Source organism: Notothenia rossii (assembly GCF_949606895.1).
Source record: "Notothenia rossii genome assembly, chromosome: 5".
Taxonomy (NCBI): domain Eukaryota; kingdom Metazoa; phylum Chordata; class Actinopteri; order Perciformes; family Nototheniidae; genus Notothenia; species Notothenia rossii.
Genome location: NC_136903.1, coordinates 42811046 through 42834527, shown reverse-complemented (window position 1 = coordinate 42834527; position 23482 = coordinate 42811046). Strand labels below are relative to the sequence as shown.

The window sequence follows — 23482 nt, the reverse complement described above, 5'->3', positions numbered from 1 at the left end:
TTTATAGAATCCTAAGTTGTAAACTTCTTAATAGAGTGACACAGGTCTATTTTCTTGATTAGAGATGTAAAGTATAACTGGTTTCATTCTTGACCTTCAGCGAGATAAGCAAAATAAGGCAGACATGGATCATTCTCAGAACATTTTTACTATCTTCTTTCACAGTTTAGCCACACTAACAGGTTTTGAACATAGGGTTTTGACCTGGTTTTGACCTTTTGAGACTGATTTACATTATGTCAGGTAAATTGCGACATCTAGTGGTTTTGAAGTGAACAGTTTATTACACATGAACTGTGTAAAGATCATTAAAGATTCATTTTGCGATTTTTAAGCAGACACGAACAAGCTCACATTTAGATGTAACATATATAGGGTAAAACTACATTACCAACAACTCGTTTATGGGTAATGTTCTTAATGTTCATTGATAGTATTTTAATAAACAAGTATGTAACAAGGAGTATTAGCCTATGGCAAGTGGACATTGCTGATATGTTGCATTTGAGGCATATGGTTTAAAACTGAGATGAAATTTGAGCCCTGGTCGTATAAGGTTAAAATATTAGTGAATCAAATTAATTAAATCCTTTTCTTGGAAGTTTGTTTCGCGTATCTTCTGAAATACACTATTTAGATTTGAACACTCCTTCAAATGTGTATCCGACACACTTATATCTACGTGTTATTTCTATTCTGTCTGGTTGTACACGGATTTAACAAGAACATGTGAATGCAACACATTTTCGAGGGAGCGGTGGCGGTCTCTCTGAAGTTTAATTTAACGGCTGGAGTTGAAGCATAGAATCCGCCTTCTGAGGTAGGCAAACGATTAAGTTATTTAAAAATGTATATGCATGACATTACGATATTTTATATTACAAGTTATACGTTGGTCAATATTACTCATTTGTGTGAAATGAATTACCCGTTTGAACCGCGAAAATATACGCATTGGAAAGGACAGAAAGGCATGCTAAACATGTCAGTTTGTTAGGCTGCTCATTGTGTAGCCATTGTGTTTACGAAATTGCGACAATTTGCTTTTAGTTCCTGCTTGATTTAACTAGACTAGATGTGAATACACTAATGTTAATCCATGTTATTCTCCCAAGAAGTATAACTATCAACGGTAGGGGCAGGGACGGACTGGCCATTGGGAATACCGGGAGTTTTCCCGGTACCGAAGTGGGCGGGTCGGACAATTCATTAGCACCTGAGTTATGATCGCTCATAATTAAGATGTTTACAGTGAGATTTACTCACATACTTTTGGCAATACTCGCGCAGCCCTACAAATGAACTGAGATGTCCACACAATTTGAAGGTTGGATATTTGTAAAAAAAAAAAATGGTGTTTACATTAATAATTAACCACTAAAACCTCAGTATCTGAGAAGCTGCAGCACACTCCTTGGCAAAGCATCAAACACCACTTCATATTCTTTTGGTGTAACCGGTAAATCAAATTTAGAGAGGAATTCATTAAATCTTAGTAATTGCCCATCAACAAGTTCGCCAACTAATACAATATCATGTTCAACCCACCTTTCATAATATAGAGATTTTATTTTGTATTGAATATTACTATTGTTCCAAATGTAATAATTGGTCGGTGAAAAACTGTTTGTAAATTAACTTCCAGGCCAGCAGGGCTTTCTTATGAAAGTTTGATAATGTTATAGGCAACTTGTCAATATTATAATCACATTGAAGTAGAAATGTAACTGCCTATTAAGCCTACCTTGTTTCATGCTAGAGTGTAATTACCTTCACGTCAGAGATGGAAGAAGCACTCAGATCTTGTAATTGAGTAATAGTAGAAGTATCAGAGTGTAGGAATACTCTTTTTCAAGTAAAAGTCCTGCAATCGAAAATATTACTCAAGTGTAAAAGTATAAAGTAGCAAAACATTGAAATACTCTTCAAAGTACCTCCAAATGGTATTAAAGTATAGAGTACTTGAATACATCCACTTATTGACATTACACCACTGCTTTACGTATACAGTTTGTGGTAACAACATTTCATACATATCTGTAATACATTTTTACCAAGTAAAGTATAGCACATCCCTTAAGAAACCTAATACGAGCTAAATCAGTTAACTTTACAAATTGACTGTGAAGCTGACCGTTGAGCGGCCCGACCAAGCAAGGAGGCAGAGGCAGAACGTCCAAAATACAACCCGGTGTGGGCATTTATTACTCACAGGCACATGACACAGCCTCAATCTCGCTGTTCACATGAGCACAGTCACCAGCCACAAGGATCTCACACACACTAACAGCCAACACAGACAGGGAAACAGAGCCTAAATAACCACACACTAATCAGCAATTAGACACAGGTGGGGGGGGGAGACAACACAGGGCACCAGGTGAACATAGTCAGGAGTAACAGACATAACGGGAGGGGGAACACTTTTCAAAATAAAACACATGTGCAATATACAAAGCCCGAAGCCGTCAGTCCACAGTGACAAAGTTACCCGTTTTGTTTCCCATAAGCTTTATTAAAGCTTCTATCCAGAACCATGTGTTTCAGCAGGCCGAGGTTTCTATTACATGTAGGAGGTGGTGCCAAGTCTACTATATCTGCCCCCTCATATACTGTAACTGTCGACATGATGCATCAGAGAGCTCAGTAAACCAAATGTTTGATCATAAATGGCCCTAAACAAGAAATTGGAGATAGTGTTATTGTTAACCGGGGTAGAAATGTTTCTTTGGGCTCCCCTCATTTTAGAAAAAAACAGCATCAAAATTAGACAAAGAGTTTAAGAAACACATATACATTCATATTACATATTACATTTGATTATGTTAATGTTTGTCGCTTAAGTCTTTTAAGTCATACTGTTGAGTTTAGAATATGAATGGTACTTGTGACGAAGGACTTCTTAAATAATGTTTAAATCCACAGAGTTAACAGGGTTATTATGCAAATGAATTACTTGTTCTCAGGGGAATACATTATACTGTCCTGTCCTATTATTAATATACAGAGTAGTCACTTGCTTGACTTACTTGACCTTTGTAGACGCACTTTACATTCATCACGTCTGTCTCCCAGGGCCAGGGCCAAATGTTACATCTTAATCGTGAACAAAATAGTTATGTTAAAAACATGATGGGGAAGAAATGACTCAGAATCTTAATCAGTTTAAGTCAACTTTATTTTCAATCTCAAAATATGTTTGTACACACAGAAAGATCGAAATACTGTTCCCACAATGAGCAAAGCTACATGAAGCTGTTCAGTAAAAAACACATGAAAGCATATCTGTTTGTATGGAAGCACATTTCCGCCACTTGAAAAAAATAAAATCCCCATGTAAAGTCATAATTATGAGATAAAAAAGTCGAAATTATGAGATAAGAAAGTCGAAATAATGAGGTAAAAAGTCATAATTATGAGATAAAAAGTCATAATTATGAGATAAGAAGTGTGCATGCGCTGCAGTGGCGCTGTCTTCAAAGGTCCCTTCATCACCTTGCTGCTCTCCATCATGCAAACGGCATCTAGTCCTAAATAAGGTGTAACTACTCTGGTCTTGAAAGAACATTACGCATCGAACTGATGTCCACAATCACGTTTATTCTCTTCTTTGCACAATCATGAAACACCGTGAAAACGTGTTTGCCTAGTAGACCAGCAGTAGAATTACGTTATCACATCGTTGACACTTTTACCGCACACAAACACAATATAAACATCCGAGGCAAGAGGTCACATGACTTCCGGAAAGACAACTCTTATAATTTTTACAAAATAAAACAAAGTTCAAGCATACATTAAGGGTCGGCAACCCCTGATGCTGGCACGCGGCACCGTAACCAGTGGCACACTAGGAATAAGTGTGCAAAATATTTAAATTGTATTTTCGGATCCTGAACGAGACCGCCGCCAGAGCGTGTCTCCCCGTTACCTGCAGAAGGAAGCCATGCACGCAACGCAGCCCCGCTCTCTAACTCCAGGTGACTTTCTGCCGCTTTCCTCCGTGGTGCAGTGCTGATCGTTTTAGTTGAAAGCCCAGTGGCGATCTGCTCATCTCTCATCTAAATAATATGCTACAAAGGGGCGGACTGGCCATCTGTGTGTTGAACTTTCTTGTCGGCTCCCAGACCGTGGTCGAGGAGGGCAGAAGCAACAAGCTTCAGGTTCAATAACCCACTTTAGCTTAAATTTATTTATTTTATTTATTTAACCTTTATTTAACCAGGATAGGTCTCATTGAGATTAAAAATCTCTTTTTCAAGAGAGTCCTGGCCCAAGAATGGTAACAGCACAGTTTCAGACAGTTTTACAGTTACAAACAATTACAAAACGCACAATCACAGCACAGTCATACACCAAGTTTAGCCAAAGCATTTACAGACACAGCGGCCTGCTTCGAGGTCAGTTAAAGTTGCTTTGAGTGTTTCTAATGAGACCAGCTCTCTGAGTTTCAGCTCAGTTTGAAGCAGGTTCCAAGCTTGAGGGGCAGCGTAACTGAACGCCCTTTTCCCAAGTTCAGTACGGACCTTTGGTACAGTTAAAAGGAAAAAGTTCTCTGAGCGAAGCCGATAGGATCCAGTGCATTTTTTATTTATGTACATACTTAGATAAGGGGGAAGAGCACCAAGAATAGCCTTATATATAAGGATGTGCCAATGTTTCAGTCTACGCGTGGTCAGGGAAGACCATCCAACACGAGTGTATAGATTGCAGTGGTGCGTCAAGGATCTGAGGTTTGTGATGAATCTCAGTGCACCGTGGTAGACGGTGTCCAGCGAGTGAAGGCACTGAGAAGATGCATTCATATAAACCACATCTCCATAATCCAGCACAGACAGAAAGGTTGCAGACACTAGTCTCTTTTTGGCCTCATAGGAAAAACAAAAGACTTGTTTCTAAAGAAAAAAACCTAATTTTATTCTTAATTTTTTCAAGAGTTCCACAATGTGTGGTTTAAAAGAGAGCGAATTGTCAATTATAATTCCAAGATACTTATACTGCAACACAGATTCAACCTCCGTCCCCTGCAAGGTGGTGATAGGAGGAAGGTTCAAGACCTTGGCTTTTGCTTTCGAGAACATCATTAGGTTTGTCTTGGCAGCATTTAAAACAAGTTTCAAATCACACATGTTGGATTGTACAATGTCAAAAGCATTCTGGAGCTGACAAAGAGCCTGCTTCGGGGTGGACGCAGAACAATAAATAACTGTATCATCAGCATAAAAATGCAAATTTGCATTCAAAACATTGTTATTAAGACTGTTAATGTAAATAATAAATAACAATGGTCCTAAAACAGATCCCTGTGGCCCACCCTTGGATACCGGAAGAGATGTTGAAGTTAAGCCTTCTGCCCGCACACACTGTGATCTGCATGAAAGATAATTCTTGAACCAACAGACAGCCTTACCTGAAAGACCGATACTAACAAGTCTTTGTAACAGTAAGGCATGATCCACTGTGTCAAAAGCCTTTGACAAGTCAATAAAAAGTGCTGCGCAATGCTCTCTATTGTCTAAGAAGTAAATAAGATCATTTACTACTTTTAAGGCAGCTGTTGTAGTGCTGTGATTTTTCCTAAAACCAGATTGAAACTCAGATAAAATATTATTTATTGATAAAAACTCTTTCAATTGGAAATTGACCAGTGATTCCAGTACTTTATTTAAAACACATAATTTGGAGATGGGTCTGTAGTTGTTTAGGTGAGTGGGGTCACCCCCTTTTAACAGTGGGAGAACAAAAGCAGATTTCCAAATAAGGGGAATTTCGTTTGTCTCCAAGGACAGATTAAAAAGATAAGCCAAGGGCAAAGCTATAAAATCAGCTGCTAACTTTAAAAAGTACGGCTCCAGGTTGTCAGGACCTGCTGATTTTCTTGGTTCCAAACTTTTCAGGGCTTTATGCACCTCTGAAACTGTTACTGGAATAAAATTAAACGGTTCACCCTCCCAGATACCACCGTCAGAGCGATCAGTGGCTCCTTGAGCTATGTTCTGCGAGGTAAACAGAGAACCAGAAGCAATAAAATGCTCATTAAAACAACCAAGCATTTCTGCCTTATCAGAGATTTGAACAGAGTCCTCCTTCACAATGCAATCAGGAAGCTCTATAACATTTTTGTTTCCAGTTAATGATTTAATAGTTTTCCAGAATTTAAGGGGATTATTTAGGTTATCTGAAGTTTCAGTTAGGAGATGATCCGCTTTGGCATTTCTGATTTTAACGGTAAATGCATTTCGCAGCTGCCTGCAGAGCAGCCAATGTGACTCAAGACCTGTACTCCTGGCTTTTGACCATGCCACATTGCGCTCGTGTAGTAAATCAGAAAGATCTGATGTGAACCATGCATTGTCTCTGCCTTTTACTCTGTATTCTCTTAAGGGGGCATGCCTATCAACTATTTTAATAAAACCATCATAAAATAATGTCCAGGCAGTTTCAACATCTGCAATGAGATTGATTTTGTCCCAATCAAATAGAAACAGGTCGTGGAAAAAACCCTGCTCTACAAAATGTTTCATATCACGCTTTGTGATGATACGGGGTTTTGTCTTAGGGACTTTTGTATTCCGTACCGTGGCAATGACACAGTGGTCACTGATGTCATTTGCAAATACAGAAGCAGGGGTGTATTTATGAGAAGCATTTGTAAGGATTAGATCAATTAAGGAGGATTTTTCAGGAGATTTCAGATTGGGTCTAGTGGGACTGCCAACCATCTGAAAGAGATTTAAGGAATTGCAGTATGTTTTAACATCATCAGATGCTGGTAGCAGCCAGTTCCAGTTAAGGTCACCCACAATGACAATTTCAGTATAGTTAAGACTGGACAAAAGCTGCATTAAAGATGGTAAAGCTTCGCTGACAGCTGAAGGTGGTCTGTAGCAACCAATAACAGTAATATGGAGTGCTTTTGATACTTCCAAGTCAAGAGCCAAAAGTTCAAATTGTTTTGTCAGTGATTTAGAGAGAATAATTGTTACATGAAACTTCGATTTAACATAGACTGCAACACCTCCACCGTGGTAGAGAGGTTTGTGTGCCCTGATGAACCTGGGGGCTGTGTTGTCTGGAACCTTGTGTTCCTGGTAGGGTCTCCCATGGCAAATTGGTCTCAGGCAAGGGGCCAGACTAAGATTGGTTCAAAAGACCTCATGAAAGACGACACACGAAGTGAGGATACCCGGCCCGGAGGAAGCCCGGGGTCCCCTTCTGGAGCCAGGCCCAGAAGGAGGACTCGTCGGCGAGCGTCTGGTGGCCGGGCTTGCCACGGAGCCCGGCCGGGCACAGCCCGAAAAGGCGACGTGGGCAACACCTCCGCTTCTCCGTCCCGCGGGCCCACCACCTACGGGAAACAGCGATGGGGTCGGGTGCGCTGCCAGAAGGGTGGCAGTGAAGGCAGAGGGTCTCGACGGACCAGACCCGGGCGACAGAAGCTGGCTTTGGGGACGTGGAACGTCACCTCTCTGGGGGGGAAGGAGTCGGAGCTTGTGCGGGAGGTGGAGCGTTACCAGTTGGATCTGGTTGGGCTCACCTCTACGCACAGCGTCGGCTCTGGAACCTTACTTCTGGATAGGGGTTGGACTCTATTCTTCTCCGGAGTTGCTCAAGGTGTGAGGCGCCGGGCGGGTGTGGGGATACTCACAAGTCCCCGGTTGGGTGCTTCGTTGTTGGAGTCTACCCCAGTGGACGAGAGGGTTGCCTCCCTACGCCTGCGGGTTATGGGGGGGAAAACTCTGACTGTTGTGTGTGCTTATGCACCCAACAGCAGTTCAGAGTATACGGCCTTCTTGGAGACCCTGGAAAGAGTCCTGTATGGGGCTCCTGAAGGGGACTCTTTAATCTTGCTGGGAGACTTCAACGCACATGTGGGCAATGATGGAGACACTTGGAGGGGAGTGATTGGGAGGAACGGCCCCCCTGATCTGAACCGGAGTGGTGGTTTGTTACTGGACTTCTGTGCTAGTCATGGATTGGCCATAACAAACACCATGTTCGAACATAAGGATGCTCATAAGTGTACGTGGTACCAGAGCACCCTAGGCAGAAGGTCCATGATCGATTTGGTTATCGTATCATCGGACCTGAGGCCGTATGTTTTGGACACTCGGGTAAAGAGAGGGGCGGAGTTGTCAACTGATCACCATCTGGTGGTGAGTTGGGTCGAGTGGCGGGGGAAGCCTCTGGATAGACCTGGTAAGCCCAAACGTGTAGTTCGGGTGAACTGGGAACGTCTGGAGGAGGCCCAAGTTCAGGAGGCCTTCAACTCACACCTCCGGCGGAGCTTTTCGGGCATTCCTGTGGAGGTTGGGGACATTGAACCAGAGTGGTCGGTGTTCAAAGCCTCTATTGCCGAAGCCGCGGCGGGGAGCTGTGGTCTCAAGGTCCTAGGTGCCTCAAGGGGCGGTAACCCTCGAACCTCCTGGTGGACACCGGTGGTCAGGGAAGCCGTCCGACTGAAGAAGGAGGCCTTCAGGGATTTGTTATCTCGGGGGACTCCCGAGGCAGTTGCAAGGTACCGACAGGCCCGAAGGGCAGCAGCCTCAGCCGTGGCCGAGGCAAAGCAGCGGGTGTGGGAGAAGTTCGGAGAAGACATGGAAAAAGACTTTCGGGCGGCACCAAAGTTGTTCTGGAAAACTGTCCGACACCTCAGGAGGGGGAAGCAGGGAACCATCCAAGCTGTGTACAGTAAGGATGGGACGTTGTTGACCTCAACTGATGGAGTGTTAGGGCGTTGGAAGGAGCACTTTGAGGAACTCCTGAACCCGACAACTCCGCCCTCTATGTTAGAGGCAGAGCTGGAGTATGAAGGGGGATCGACACCAATCTCCCGGGGGGAGGTCACTGAGGTCGTCAAACAACTTCACAGTGGCAAAGCCCCGGGGGTGGATGAGATCCGCCCAGAAATGCTGAAGGCTCTGGGTGTTGAGGGACTGTCATGGTTGACACGTCTCATCAACGTTGCGTGGAAGTCGGAAACAGTACCGAAGGAGTGGCAGACCGGAGTGGTGGTTCCCCTTTTCAAAAAGGGGGATCAGAGGGTGTGTGCCAATTACCGAGGCATCACACTACTCAGCCTCCCCGGGAAAGTTTACTCTAAGGTACTCGAAAGGAGGGTCAGGCCGATTGTCGAACCTCAGATTGAGGAGGAACAATGCGGATTCCGTCCTGGTCGTGGAACGACGGATCAGCTTTTTACTCTCGCAAGGATCCTGGAGGGGGCCTGGGAGTATGCTTATCCAGTCTACATGTGTTTTGTAGACTTGGAGAAGGCGTATGACCGGGTTCCCAGGGAGTCACTGTGGGAGGTGCTGCGGGAGTATGGGGTGAGGGGGTCTCTACTCAGGGCCATCCAATCTCTGTACTCCCAAAGCGAGAGCTGTGTCCGTGTCCTCGGCAGTAAGTCGGACCCATTTCAGGTGAGGGTTGGCCTCCGCCAGGGCTGCGCTTTGTCACCAATCCTGTTTGTAATATACATGGATCGGATTTCGAGGCGTAGTCGTGGGGGAGGGGGTCTGCAGTTCGGTGGACTAAGGATTGCACCACTGCTTTTTGCAGATGATGTGGTTCTGATGGCTTCATCGGTCTGCGACCTTCAGCACTCACTGGATCGGTTCGCAACCGAGTGTGAAGCGGCTGGGATGAGGATCAGCACCTCCAAATCTGAGGCCATGGTTCTCAGCAGGAAACCGATGGACTGTCCACTCCAAGTAGGGAATGAGTCCTTACCCCAAGTGAAGGAGTTCAAGTATCTCGGGGTCTTGTTCTCGAGTGAGGGAACAATGGAGCGTGAGATGGGTCGGAGAATCGGAGCAGCGGGAGCGGTACTGCAGTCTCTTTACCGCACCGTTGTGACGAAAAGGGAGCTGAGCCAGAAGGCAAAGCTCTCTGTCTACTGGGCCATTTTCGTTCCTACCCTCACCTATGGTCATGAAGGATGGGTCATGACCGAAAGAACGAGATCGCGGGTACAAGCGGCCGAGATGGGTTTTCTCCGCAGGGTGGCTGGTGTCTCCCTTAGGGATAAGGTGAGAAGTTCGGTCATCCGGGAGGGACTCGGAGTTGAACCGCTCCTCCTTCGCGTCGAAAGGAGCCAGTTGAGGTGGTTCGGGCACCTAGTTAGGATGCCACCTGGGCGCCTCCCTAGGGAGGTGTTCCAGGCACGTCCAGCTGGGAAGAGACCAAGGGGTAGACCTAGAACCAGATGGAGGGATTATATCTCTTCTCTGGCCTGGGAGCGCCTTGGGATCCCCCAGTCAGAGCTGGTTGATGTGGCCAGGGAAAAGAAAGTTTGGGGCTCTCTGCTGGAACTGCTACCTCCGCGACCCGACCACGGATAAGCGGGAGAAGATGGATGGATGGATGGATGGATGCAACACCTCCACCCTTTTTAGGTCGATCAGTCCTATACACATTATAGCCATCAATGCAAATATCCTTGCTTGAAATTGATTTGGTCAGCCAATTTTCAGATATCACTATTATATCAGCATCGGTTGAATGTGCCCAAATAGGAGTCATATCCATTTTAGCAATCAAACTGCGCACATTCAAATGGATGAGACCAAGACCAGACCTTGATTTAAAATCTGCAGGGGTGTTAAAATTAACACAATATTCTGGTCCAGGGTTAGGTTGCACATTTCCTGAAATCAGCAATAAGAGTACAATTAGACACCTATAGACAGGCCTAGGTGGACTTTTTGACGGCTCTCTCTTAGTGTTTAAACCTAACACAAAATCATGAACATAGCTTGAAGAAATAATAAAGTTGTCTTGTAGAGCCATAAGGCTAATCAGACGGGCCAAGTCCACAGATCCGCACTTGACAGATGCGGGAGAGAGGGAGAGGGGGCTCAACATCGTACCCAGCGGACTGCAAGAGGAGCACGTTCCCCGGCCTGGTAAAACCGGGGTTGGGAGAAATGGACGGGATATTCCGGGATATGACTGGAGAGAGGCGAGCTCTTCTTGGGAGGCCGTTGCATTTATTTAGTTGTTCTTCTGTTTCACAAAATACATCACAGACCTCAGTTTTTCTGCTGCCTCGTTTCACTTCCAGAAACATACACACGCTCCCTCACTCTTGCTCTACCATCCACACCATTCTCTCTCTCTCTCTCTCTCTCTCTCTCTCTCTCTCTCTCTCTCTCTTTCTCTTCTCTCTCTCTCTCTCTCTCTCTCTCTCTCTCTCTCTCTCTCTCTCTCTCTCTCTCTTAAAGGGACAGCAATCTCATCTCACTCTGCATGACCCTAATATCATAACATGTGTGCTCTGGAGAATCACAGAACGGACGATCGTCCTTATTATTATGCAGTTTAAACCAATTATTTAAATGTGTTTGTTAAATTCGGCATCATGTAAGTTGCGCTGACAGGTCCGCACACTGCTTCCCCGCAGCGAGGCTCCCCCGCCCTTCTGTTGATAGTTGACGAGCGTCAAGCTCCTGAACCCCCCCTCCGTTGATAATTCTCAATCGTTGGCACGCTGATAACATTTTTTTTTTTAAATGGCACTTCATATCAAAAAGGTTGCCGACCCCTGCATTAAACACTCTTCAAAAAGGACAAAACAATAATAAGGGACCTTTGAGCGTCAGCTACATAAGGTAACTATTACAGGTGACTTTTGTAAATGTTAGATGTTACATATAGCCTATATAGAGAACCGCAGTGACGCGTCGTAAAACCAGGAAGTAAGTTATATGTTAGCATTTTTAGCACTTCCGGTTCCTTCCTCAAAAAGCAATGCATTTTTTCCATAGGGTTTTGGAAAATAGCTCCAAATAAGGTCTGTGGTTGACACAAATTTAAGAGATAAGTCACCTTTTGTTCTACGACATTAAATACATCAGCAGTGACCCCACTGGGGATTTTTGAAGAGTTTACGTGTCTGAAAAACGATGGTTGTTACCGAGTGGCTGAATAGGACTACAGAAATTGTCGAGGCCGTTGTACGTCATTACTCAGAATACGTAAACACTCCCGCTAAGTTTGTTTTCCCCTGTGTTCTTCTTGAAAGCAAGTACCTGCCTATCTTTAGTATCTGTATATCTATATCTGACCATTAGAATCTGCATTTTTGAAATTGTCGTTTTTAACACAGTAGTTTTACAAATGATAGAATAATTAATTACCAGTGTTTTCCAATTTTACTCGGCAGTTCGTTTCGTTAGCTAACGTTAGCTAAAGCTAGCGCTACTACTTAGCTACGCAATGGTTTGTTGCTTTGCTCCGGGTTGCAGCCACAGGTCTTCGCATGAAACGTGCCTGTTCTATCGTTTCCCGGCCAATGTTTTCCAAAGGAGAGTCTGGATTCGTGCCATGAGGTAAGCTGACGTTACATTTTTGTCCATGTCACGGTGAAATGTAAATGATGGGTAGTGACTGTATCGCCGTTTTAGAGATGGCGCTGCTGAAAAGACCGCAACATAAGTAAAGGTAATGAATACATCCTATTAAAACCTGTGTGGCTTATATGATAAGTCTAATTAGTACAAGCAGCATAACGTTTCACCATGTAACTAAAGATTGTAGTCAGGGAAATCAGTTTGACATATTGAACTAATAACAAATCACCTCTGGCTGGCAGAGAACTCTCGGCTCCATAGCTTCTCTTGGACGTAAAATCACATGTACATTTTACATTTATATTCAATTTAATATTCCATACCTCACATACTTTTGTATATATAATAACTTATATTTTGTTTTTCTTGTTATGCTGCTGCAACACAAACATTTCCCAAATTGGGATCAATACAGTAATATCTTATCTTAATTAATTAAGAAATATAACTATTATAATTAGTGTAGCAGCTGACACCTATTTTCAATATGGATTAATCTACCATTTATTTCTTTAGTTCAATTTTCATCTATAAAAATGTCAAAATAGTGAAAATGTTCACGAGTCTTATCAAAGTGCAAGGTTATATCTTTAGATGTTTTGTTTTAGCCTATGTACTGTATGTCTTAATGCTCTTACAGTATATGTGACGGTGTGACTTCCATGAAACTAATATTTTATATCTTCCCAACAGACGAGCTGACAGAAAACCTAACACTCTAACAACCACAACATTGCAAAGGCGAGTAAATGTACATTAAAAACAATTCACAATTTTTGTATTTCTTCTTCCTTGCAGTGAGGTGAAGCTGACCTTGCACTTGGTGCCAGTAAGGATGTTCCTCACGCAGGCTGAATGTTTCTCCTTCCTTACTGACACAGAAGCCCTTGGTTTGCAATGCTTCACTAATTGTCATTTCCCTGGCTCCGTAGGGAAACTTTACCTCCAGCACAGCGGAAGACCCTACCAGACCATCTGGAGATGCCCCCAACAATCCTGATAGGGAGAGCCACAAATCTGACTCATGGACCTGCATCTGGGTTGCAGTGGTGAATGCCCTGACGCCCTCACATTCATTCATAGTCCCCCACTGTACAGACAAAACACCATCAAGGGCCTGTTGTTGCCCTAGCACCCTGGCAGTAAAGGAAGCAGTCACACGCTTTGACCTCAGGACAGCTCCAAAGTTGCTGGCAGTCAACCTTCTTTTCCTGAACAAATGCCAGTTTGGGTTGGTTCGCTGACCAGTGGTAGCCACCTGAATTGCCTTCTGTTGCCCTTCAGACAATGCCATGCTTGCCACAATTGCCTCAGGTCCCTGATGCCCAACAGATTTGATAATTTCAGGAACAGTAAGTGTTTCCAAGCTGTAGTGTTCCTCTTCTGGCTCGGGGGAGAGAATCCAAGAAATTCCTTAAAACCTGCCCCCGAGTCTGTCCCTCAGCCAGTTACGATCTTCGGAGGTGGGCTCTCTTGTCAGCGGGTTAAATTAGTTATTGGTTTCAACAGTCACATTAAAACAGTTACTAAATCAGCCTATTATCACCTAAAGAACATATCTAGGATTAAAAGACTAATGTCACTGCAGGATTTGGAAAAACATGTCCATGCTTTTATCTTCAGTAGACTGGACTACTGCAATGGTGTCTTCACAGGTCTCACTAAAAAATCTATTAGAAAGCTGCAGCTGATTCAGAACACCGCTGCTCGAGTCCTCACTAACACTAAGAAAGAGGATCACATCACTCCTGTTCTGAAGTCTTTACACTGGCTTCCTGTGTGTCAAAGAATAGATTTCAAAAATACTGCTGCTGTTTATAAAGCACTGAATGGTTTAGGACCAAAATCCATTTCTGACCTGCTAAATGAGGAACCATCCAGAACTCTCAGGTCTTCAGGGACTGGTCAGCTTTCTGTCCCCAGAGTCAGAACTAAACATGGTAAAGCAGCGTTCAGTTATTATGCTCCAAATATCTGGAACAAACTCCCAGAAACCTGCAGGTCCGCTGCAACTCTTACTACTTTTAAATCCAGGCTGAGGACTTTTCTTTTTGTCGCTGCTTTTAATTGAACTATTCATATCTTAGACTGCACTGTAACTTTTATCCATGTATTTTTTCTTTTAATGTTTCTTTTATTAGCTTTTCTTTTTAATGACTGATTTTAAATGCCATTTTCTTAATGTCTTTCATTTTTTGTAAAGCACTTTGAATTGCCTTGTGTTGAAAAGTGCTATATAAATAAACTTGCCTTGCCTTGCCTAATAAAGATTTCATGTGACAAATACAATTGATTTGTTGATGGGAATTAATGTGAATAAATTAACTCTAGGTTAACGGTACTCTTGCTATCACTACTCACCGACACTATAAACCTTGTCCCTCATGCTAGCCCTGACAACACCGGTAAGCACACCGTCATCTAGGCTGCACTGTTACGTGTCCTGACTTGTAGTGGTTCTCTCCTCTATCTACACTCTTCTTGTCATCTTTGTAAAACGATATCAGACTGGTAATTGACACAGCCAAGACTTCTAGTTAAATTCAGTGTGGCTAAAATGAAAAGCTTTGTTAAAATATGCAAGCACGCGAAAGTCAAATTCAGCTTTATTGTCAAAAATTCGACATGTGTTATACATCCAGAAATATCGAAATATCGTTTCCCACAGTGTGACATGTATACACAAAACAAAAAGGGCCTAGATAAACGTGGTATACATTAAACAAAACAAAAAGGCTCTAGATAACCGGGGTATACAGTTTAAAATGTTAATATATTTAATTTAAAGTGTTCAGAGTGCAGTTTCAGTGCAAGTCAGTTGAAACGATCTTAAGTTGGCGTGACGTTGAAGTCGTGCGACCCTGCTGCTGTACTGGCTTGTAGTTCGTTTACAGCATAACGTTAGCATTTCGCTTTTGGCGACTAGATTTATGATTCAGAAATTATAAAAGTAGGGTTGACATGTGGAGATTATCCGGCTGAACAAAACGTGATCCCTCTCTTAAATGTGTGTTAACCACAGACCTTATTTCGAGCTATTTTCCAAAATCCTATGGAGAATTTGCATTGGTTTTTCAAGAAGGAACCAGAAGAAGTTTACTTCCGGGTTTTACGACGCGTTACTGCGGTTCTCTATTGCAGCTAAACAACAATGCAGTTCATAGCTTTGACATTACCTGTTATGGACAATAATATTGCCTATAGTTTTGTGGTAACGTTCACAGGTTAGAGTTAGGCTAGCAACTCACAGCAGCAGTATGCCTACACTATTGTCATTAGTGGCGTGAACGTTACCACAAAACTATAGGCATATATATTATAGTTCATAACAGGTCATGTCAAAGCTATGAACTGCATTGTTGTAGTTTAGCTGCAATATAGGCTATATGTAACATCTAACATTTACAAAAGTCACCTGTAATAGTTACTTTATTTAGGACTAGATGCCGTTTGCATGGTGGAGAGCAGCAAGGTGATGAAGGGACCTTTGAAGACAGCGCCACTGCAGCGCATGCGCACTTCTTATCTCATAATTATGACTTTTTATCTCATTATTTCGACTTTCTTATCTCATAATTATGACTTTTTATCTCCTTATTTCGACTTTTTATCTCATAATTTCGACATTTTTATCTCATAATTATGACTTTTCATGGGGATTTTTTTTTTTTCAAGTGGCGGAAATGGTCTTCCATATTGTGTGTAATAAAGGAAATACATTTCAGCATTTATATACACAGCCTTTCTTTGACACATTAAATTGAAAGCATGACAAACACTTCCATACAGGGCAGTGTGTGTCACTGAATGCTTTGATATGTCACCATGTGTGTCATTTTGGAGGGTCACGTAAAAACAACACTCTCCCCACATTATCATCAAAAACATCATTTCAGATGATTGCTGTTCACATCTTCACTGTAGAATAACACATGAACCTCCCGATTGAAAGGTAGTTTGGGAAAACCCAATGACAGAAAACTCAGACTAATGAACAATTATTTTCATCATCAATAAATCTGCTCATCATATCATTAATTCATTAATTCATGGAACTTTAGTCTATCAAACATTGAAAAAGTATTTTTCAGCAAGACCAATTGAACTTGATTGTTTTCAGTTTAAAAGCACGAGGACATAGAAACAGAATAGAGCTAAACAATATTCACATTGGAGAATCTAGAGTTTTGCTTAGATAACAAAAAATTAAATAATATCAAAATACTTGATATAATCTTATTCCAATGTCTGTTTCTGAAAGAAAGCTGGAAATAAAGTCAAAAACTACACAGATGTAATGTCTGCCTTTTCTTAATTTGAGTTATTGTTTTTGTACATGATGCAAATAGGATCTTGCAAAAGAATATTCTTTTAATTTACTTTTTAAATAAATAAAACATTTTATGATCACATTCTTTGCAACTCGTCCCTCTTCTACACACCTCTCTCATGGAATATTTGCAAAGTGTTTTTTCTGTTGTGTTTAGTGTGTTTATATACATACCAGCAGTGTCAGACTAATATATACCTGCTGACTGTAACTATGCACCTTCCTCTTTCTGTTGAACAGAGCCATGAGTGACTGGGAGGAGACGGACTTCTACGAGGCTTGGAACTGGACACCTGGAATAGAAAAAAGAAAAAAGAACACTAAAAAGGACAAGAAATGTCCAAAACGTCAAAACGACCTTAAAATAAAAACTGATGAGAATATCCCCAAAAAAAAGAAAAAGAAACATTCGAAATGTAAAGAAGCAAAGGACGTGAGGAAAGAGAAGAAAAAAGATAAAAATAAAGTAGCCTTGGAACTTGGGGACCGTTTTATACTTCCACAGGGCAGCAGTGCAACATTTGAACACACTGAAACATCAAATCCACCCGGTGGTGAGAAGCTAAAATCTGACTGCAATAAGAAAACCAAAAGAAAAAAGAATGTGACATTTGACTTATCACCTGGCAACATCCCAGTCAAACATCCTAAATGGTTCTCTTCATCTGAGCAGAGGCCCATAAAGAGCATCCTCACAGAGCCTGAAGCTGTGAGAGACAGTGGGAGCTGTGCTCAGGTCACAGTGACACAGGCGTATGAGTCCCAATGCACCAGTGAGGATATGAACAGCCAGGACCTGTTTATCACCCAGAAGACTTTCAGAACATCGCCGTCTGAATCTTCCAGTGAGGAAACCAGTGACAAAGCTCCTATGACTAGTCCTCATAGGTTGACACCTCGAAACGAGCTGCACACATATATGCCCTGGGTAGAACAGCATTGTGGAGGAACATACAAAAAAGTACATGTCCAGCAACAGCCCAGAAAGACCAACACGCATGTGCAGAAGACAAACACAGTACAGGTGTGTTTCAAACAAGAAGTGGAGGAAGACGGGTTGAAGAAAGCAGATCAGAACCCCAAGAAGGGAACGTCATCTATTCAAACACAGGTGCATTTAAATGCACACCTTACTGATGAGAAAAGAGTGTCACACCCTTCACATGTAAAGCCTGCTGTGGTGAAGAAACACCTGGAGGAGGCAACTGATTTAAAGCCCTTACCCGTTGCACAGTCAAAATCAAAATGTGCCACCCAGCAGTCTGCATTATGTTCATCAGAACTATCGGTGCCTCGCCATAGGTTCATGGAAACCACTTCAACACAGACAGAAAACTTCTTCACATTTGAACTATGCTCTTACCTCAAGTTCTACGAAAACAGTAGAGTGGCTGCTCATCATGACGAATTGAAACCATTAGACCTGAGCCTGCCGCAGAGGGCCCGGAAAGATCTTGGGATGTGTCTGTCACCACTCGGAGGGATCAGAGGCAACAACCACAAAGAGCCCAACTTACATGAATCTGGTTGTTCAGACAGGAAAGATGGAGAGAAAGAGCCTTCTGAACAGCATTGGTCTGCAGACATGACCACCTCCAGCGAGGATGAGCCCCCCGGTCGCTCCGGCAAGCTGGACCTGACCCAGGTGACACCACAGGAAACACAGCCACCCTGCTCCATGCATCCACCAAACAACCTATATCTTATAATAACTTGTACCTGTTTCATAATGTTGTCACTGAATTTAACCAGTCCTTTTGTAAAAATAGGGTTTGAAGAAGAGAAAATACTATTTTGATTCTTCTTGACATTATACTATTTTTTGAAGAGCTAAGCAATATTTCATCACTACTCTGAAAATCAAAGAATAGTGACATGTGGACCAAATCTGACCCGGCAACACAAAGATGTGATCACCAGTGAAAGCTGGAGCTACCATTTTATAGTCTGCATCACTTGATTCTTCGTTAACCTGCAGTAAGTAACAATGTAAATACAAATACTTACTCAAAAAGGCAATGATTTCTTTTTAAAATACAAACGTACATTTCTGAAGTGAACTTTTATACAACCACAAATGAGCATTATGTATTTAGTGTGGTCTTGAAATGATACAAATACCAAATGAGTGACACAAGCTTCAGTAACGGTTAGGTCTTTCTTACTAATGGAAAAAGTGCTATCTGCTACAGAATTCTAAAACCACTTTTGTCAATCTGTTTCATTCCAAAATATAAAACTCTAAAAAGCTAAAAAAAAAAAGTATATCATATAAATGTGTGTTTCAAAGGTGCCTGTGAAATGATGTTGGACAACCAAGCCAACCATTGTTTCTGGCCCCACGGCTGAGAGCATGGACTCATCGTTCCCTTATCTTTCAAACTGTTATTTCTTTCTATTGATGGAAATGGATTTGACGTTATCTCTATAATAAGCAAACGCCTCATTGGTAAGGCTTGTCTATGCCACTGTTTGATAACAAAGTGACTTTTGTGTGACTTCAGGTGAGGGCAATCCAGATGAGACTCAATGAGTCTTTCTTCTTCAAGACCAAAGGAGAGGGACGATCCCCCCGCCCAGAGTCTCCACTGATGAAGCTGGCTCAGGGCAGAGAGCTGAAAGAAGGCAGGAAGAGACACTGACCCACAGTCAGTGGCTGCACCATGCTTACCGCTTATTGTGAGGAGCCCTTTAATGTCTGGAACAGTATTCAAGAGGCTCGGGTTAAAGAATAGCCATGTATCAGTTTTACAGTTCAATTATAATTGAGCTCTTGGTGCTAGAGCAGCTGTGACGCCAACACTGTGAGGGCAGTCAATCATTTCATAATACAAAGAAGGTTCAATTCATCCTGTTGGATGGAAACATGAAACTTACAAAATAGTCCTCTTGAACAATAAGAGAAAAGCTCAGCCTAAAAATGAACTAATGGAGAAAAATGACATAACACTTTATGCGTTCTTTCGTTGTTTGAATTTTCAAGTTAGACTTTCCTATGACATTGTAAAGGCTTTTAAGTGCAGAGGTTGTGTGTTATCACAAAGAACGTTTGGAAAGTTGCAGGAATTACAACATCAAGTTGTAGTTCTGCTTTGTTCATCGCAAGTTAGAAGTGAAAGCATGTCTTTTATCAATTCAAGTGTATTTATTGTGTCTAATTAGTCCTTACTATATAATATGTAACATATACAGTCTTCTAGTTGTATATTACACAGTGATGCTTCAACATTAAGTGGTGTACTATTCTTTATTAATGTCACCTCAAAAGCTATTTGTCATTTTTTACATGACATACATCGCTTTTCTAACCATTTCTGCTCATACATCTTGAACTACATTAAGGTGGAGAATGAAACAATAGGACTTGGAACCTCACACTGTTCCAAACACACATTCAGGATTGACTGCTCTGTCATGTTCAACACTTCACCATGGCTTGTGTTTAAGCTGTTGTGACTGAAACAAGCATTGTGTCTTTAAAGCAAGCAGGGGACCACTACTCAAATGAAACACAATCCTAGTATTCCTGCCAGTTATTACACACAGCCGCTCTTCACTATTAATTGCCCATATCCCTGATACCCCCAGAGGTGGGAAGTAACTAAGTACAGTACTTAAGTATATAGTATAGATACTTGTACTTTACTTGAGCATTTCAATGTTTTGCTACTTTGTTCTTCTACCCCACTACAATCCAGAGGTACATGGTGTACTTTTCCTCCACAACATGTATTTAATACCTTTAGTTACTTCACAGATGTGGATGAATGATGTGAAATATAATCAAGTGTTAAATCAGACTTTAGTTCCACCTGGAGCAAATCCACAAGCTACCCTGCAGTATTCAAAGTCATTCAAACTAGAAAGAAACCGTGATAACCTAACCTAAACCTTTGCCAGCTTTGAGAATACTTTCATTATCAATCATTATAAAACATATCATATTATTCTGAAATGGACCAATCTGCACAATGACTACTTTTACTGTCGCTACTTTCACTATATTTAAAAAAAATACTTTTCTACTTTTACTTGAGGAACATATGCAATGCAGGACTTTAACTATAACAGAGTATTCCTACACTCTGGTACTTCTACTTCAGTAGAAGATCTGAGTACTTTCCCCACCTCTGGATCCCCCCCAACTTAATATGTATTAAAGCAGTATTTCATTTGATATGTGGATAAAGCAACCTTTTCAGTTTTTAAACTATGAAAGCTGTGCATGTACTGTATCGATTTGATGTCAAACTTCTAATGCCTTTTATTAACCAAGAAACAAACTAGGTGCAGAAACGTAAGATGACAGCAGATGATTTATTGGTACTGACGTATTTTCAGGTAGAACAGAACATGCTAGTTATGTCTGAAGAGCTTGATCCCGATCCAGCTCCAAAGGTGGAAGAAGACGTAGACGGGGATGGTGACGGGCAGCAGCAGGCTGTAGAAACACACACTGCTGCTGCTGGTGCAGCCCTGAGGGAAGTTCTCATCCACTGCAGCCGAGTAGAAGAGACCGAAGAGAGACAAGATGGGCACCAGCCCCACCATCACAGACAGGGAGAACATGCTCACAGACGTCTGAGCCGTTACAGAAGACTTGAGCCTTAAGTCGCTCTAATGTTAACAGTCTTTGTTGGGTCAGCTGGAGTTTCTACGCCTGTGTTGGAGTGGGGGAGGGGTCTGTGTGTTTCTGTATGAGTCTGGCGTCCTGAGGGATCATGTTAGGTATGCCGTCGATGATCGGGTAGGCGATACCGAGCTCCTCGTTGATCAACTCATTGGTCTCAGCTGCATACCTGAGCAGGGACACAAGATACAGATTTGAGTTCTTTTGATTTACATGTGAATTTTTTTAACTAAATGTGATGGAAATGCTTTTCAATGTCTAGATTTAAATCAGAATTCATGTAGCGCTTCATTTTGTGTACCGACTAAACTTTGACATGAAAATTGGTAAATTAAACTATGAAGTTTTCTCCTGGCGGCCTGGACATAATCAATATTCCCCTGTTCAAACACAGGCTTTAGAGGACACTGGGCCTGAACCACACCAATGAAGCTACACTCATTACATGTAAATATTTCTATGTAAGGTTTTTGGAAAATGCCTTCATCATTATATATTTACTGCAGCACTCTTAGAGACATTTATTATCAGTAATAAGAATTATACGCAGGCATTACACGGACATGAAACTAAAACTAATAATAAAAAGGAGTTTTCCACTTCTCGATGGCTGATGAGTGTAATGTTCCACTCATATGAACAACATTGTTCATATTTTGAGATCGCTTATTTATTTTTATGATTAACATCTTAGAGAATAAGTAAAAGGAATAAAATCTATAATACTTTTTTGTTGTTTTCATCAAGAGAGCCGTGACGGTTATCATACAAATAATTTAAAATATAAATATTAAATAAGTTATTGCTATGGCAACACTACGGTCTGTTGAAGTTATTTTATTGTCTTCACATAGGATTTTACGTTTTTTTATATAGCCTAAATTGTTATTTTAGGTTATGTTAGAGATCAATTCGAATTGTATTGCTCAATGTAATTGTATAGTTTATATAATTATGATTTCATATTGATCAGTCACATTATATAGTGTTTGTATGTGATTAATACTGATATTGTGGTGGGTTCACATAATTCACCACATTGATCCGCACGGACATTTGAGTTAACCGGACTTTTTGTTTCCGCTGTCTTCACGGGCTTGAAGTGTTTACATGCTTTCATGATGCTTAATAAAAGTCTAGCTTGTACTTTCGATACACCGCCTCCGACAATATACTATTATTAAGCATTTCAAATTGTATTATATATGTTTTATTATTTAATAGTTTTAAGTACTTAATGACGTTTTAATTGTAAAGAGTCTGTGTCCACCTGACAGAGGACAGGCGTCTGTCACAAAAGGAAACAGCTGATTTTGATTTGTTGGACAACAGAGTTATAAAAAAGAAGAGCCAGTACTTCCGGTCTTTTTATTAACGCCACAACACATCGCAAACAGAAAGGCGTGATCGGGCCGGTTCGGAGCACCAGGAGCCACGACGCTTCGCATATATATTATTGGGCTGCAATGCAAAAAAAGCCTACCTAAATGTAAATGTTGTTGTTAGTCTGTCTGTGTGTTACCTGAGCGGGTTCTTGCTCAGCGGACACACCAGCAGCTCCAGCAGGGAGAGGTCAAACTGTTCCCCGTCCTTCAGCCCTGAGAGGCCCCGCAGAGACACACCGCCGTGGGTCGGCCTCCTCTGCACACCGCGGAGAACACACCCGGTCTCTGTCAGCAGTCTGCCAAAAACACTCCTAAACATGACCGAAACAGCGAGAAAATAGCAAACACTACCCGACCGGAAGAAGCACAAACGCTGTGTAACCCAAATATGCAATATCCCCAGATGCAGCCGGAGCACGACACGCCCCCTACACGACACGCCCACCCACCCTACGGTGGCTGAGAGACATTGATACCGTACATGGCAGATTAAAAACGAATTGCAAATGTTATTGTAGCATTTTAAGCAACTATTAGGCAAATAAATTAATAACGAAGTCCATGCGTTTGAGACACAATAGTATATGACTTTCAGCACAAATCATTTTGTCTAATTAATCAATTAAAACAAAAAGGTGGCTTAGTAAATTAATTTTTTAGTACACATAAAATCGATATTAATGAGATCATCTATTAATTATGTTTGTCTAACTGCTACACATGTATTTATACATAAATGTAGATATCTATGAACATCTAAATATAGTTGTTAAAGGTTTTAAGA

General features: G+C 41.7%; 2 protein-coding genes across 4 annotated transcripts; one reads left to right on the top strand and one right to left on the bottom strand.

Annotated features, from left to right (window-relative positions):
* The first annotated feature begins 720 nt into the window (after positions 1–720).
* Positions 721–19915, top strand: LOC307039611 (uncharacterized protein). 3 transcript variants are annotated; one of them, XR_013808277.1, is made up of 4 exons: positions 721–820; positions 16924–18328; positions 18550–18660; positions 19188–19915. XR_013808277.1 is itself a non-coding variant. In XM_079681846.1 (3 exons), the coding sequence occupies exons 2-3, from the start codon at positions 16928–16930 to the stop codon at positions 19323–19325; spliced, it is 1539 nt and encodes a 512-aa protein (XP_079537972.1). In that variant the 5' UTR covers positions 721–820; positions 16924–16927; the 3' UTR covers positions 19326–19915. The 3 variants fall into 3 exon arrangements, 2 of the variants coding, with proteins under 2 accessions (XP_079537972.1, XP_079537971.1); XM_079681846.1 differs by lacking the exon at positions 18550–18660; XM_079681845.1 differs by lacking the exons at positions 18550–18660; positions 19188–19915 and having other exon boundaries at positions 16924–18508.
* Positions 19916–21201: 1286 nt separating this feature from the next.
* On the bottom strand, positions 21202–23105 carry pyurf (PIGY upstream open reading frame). Its single transcript, XM_079681865.1, has 2 exons — positions 22836–23105; positions 21202–21482 (listed from the first exon to the last, which is right to left on the bottom strand). Exons 1-2 carry the CDS (start codon positions 23015–23017, stop codon positions 21338–21340), a joined length of 327 nt encoding a protein of 108 aa, XP_079537991.1. The 5' UTR covers positions 23018–23105; the 3' UTR covers positions 21202–21337.
* Between the last annotated feature and the right edge of the window lie 377 nt (positions 23106–23482).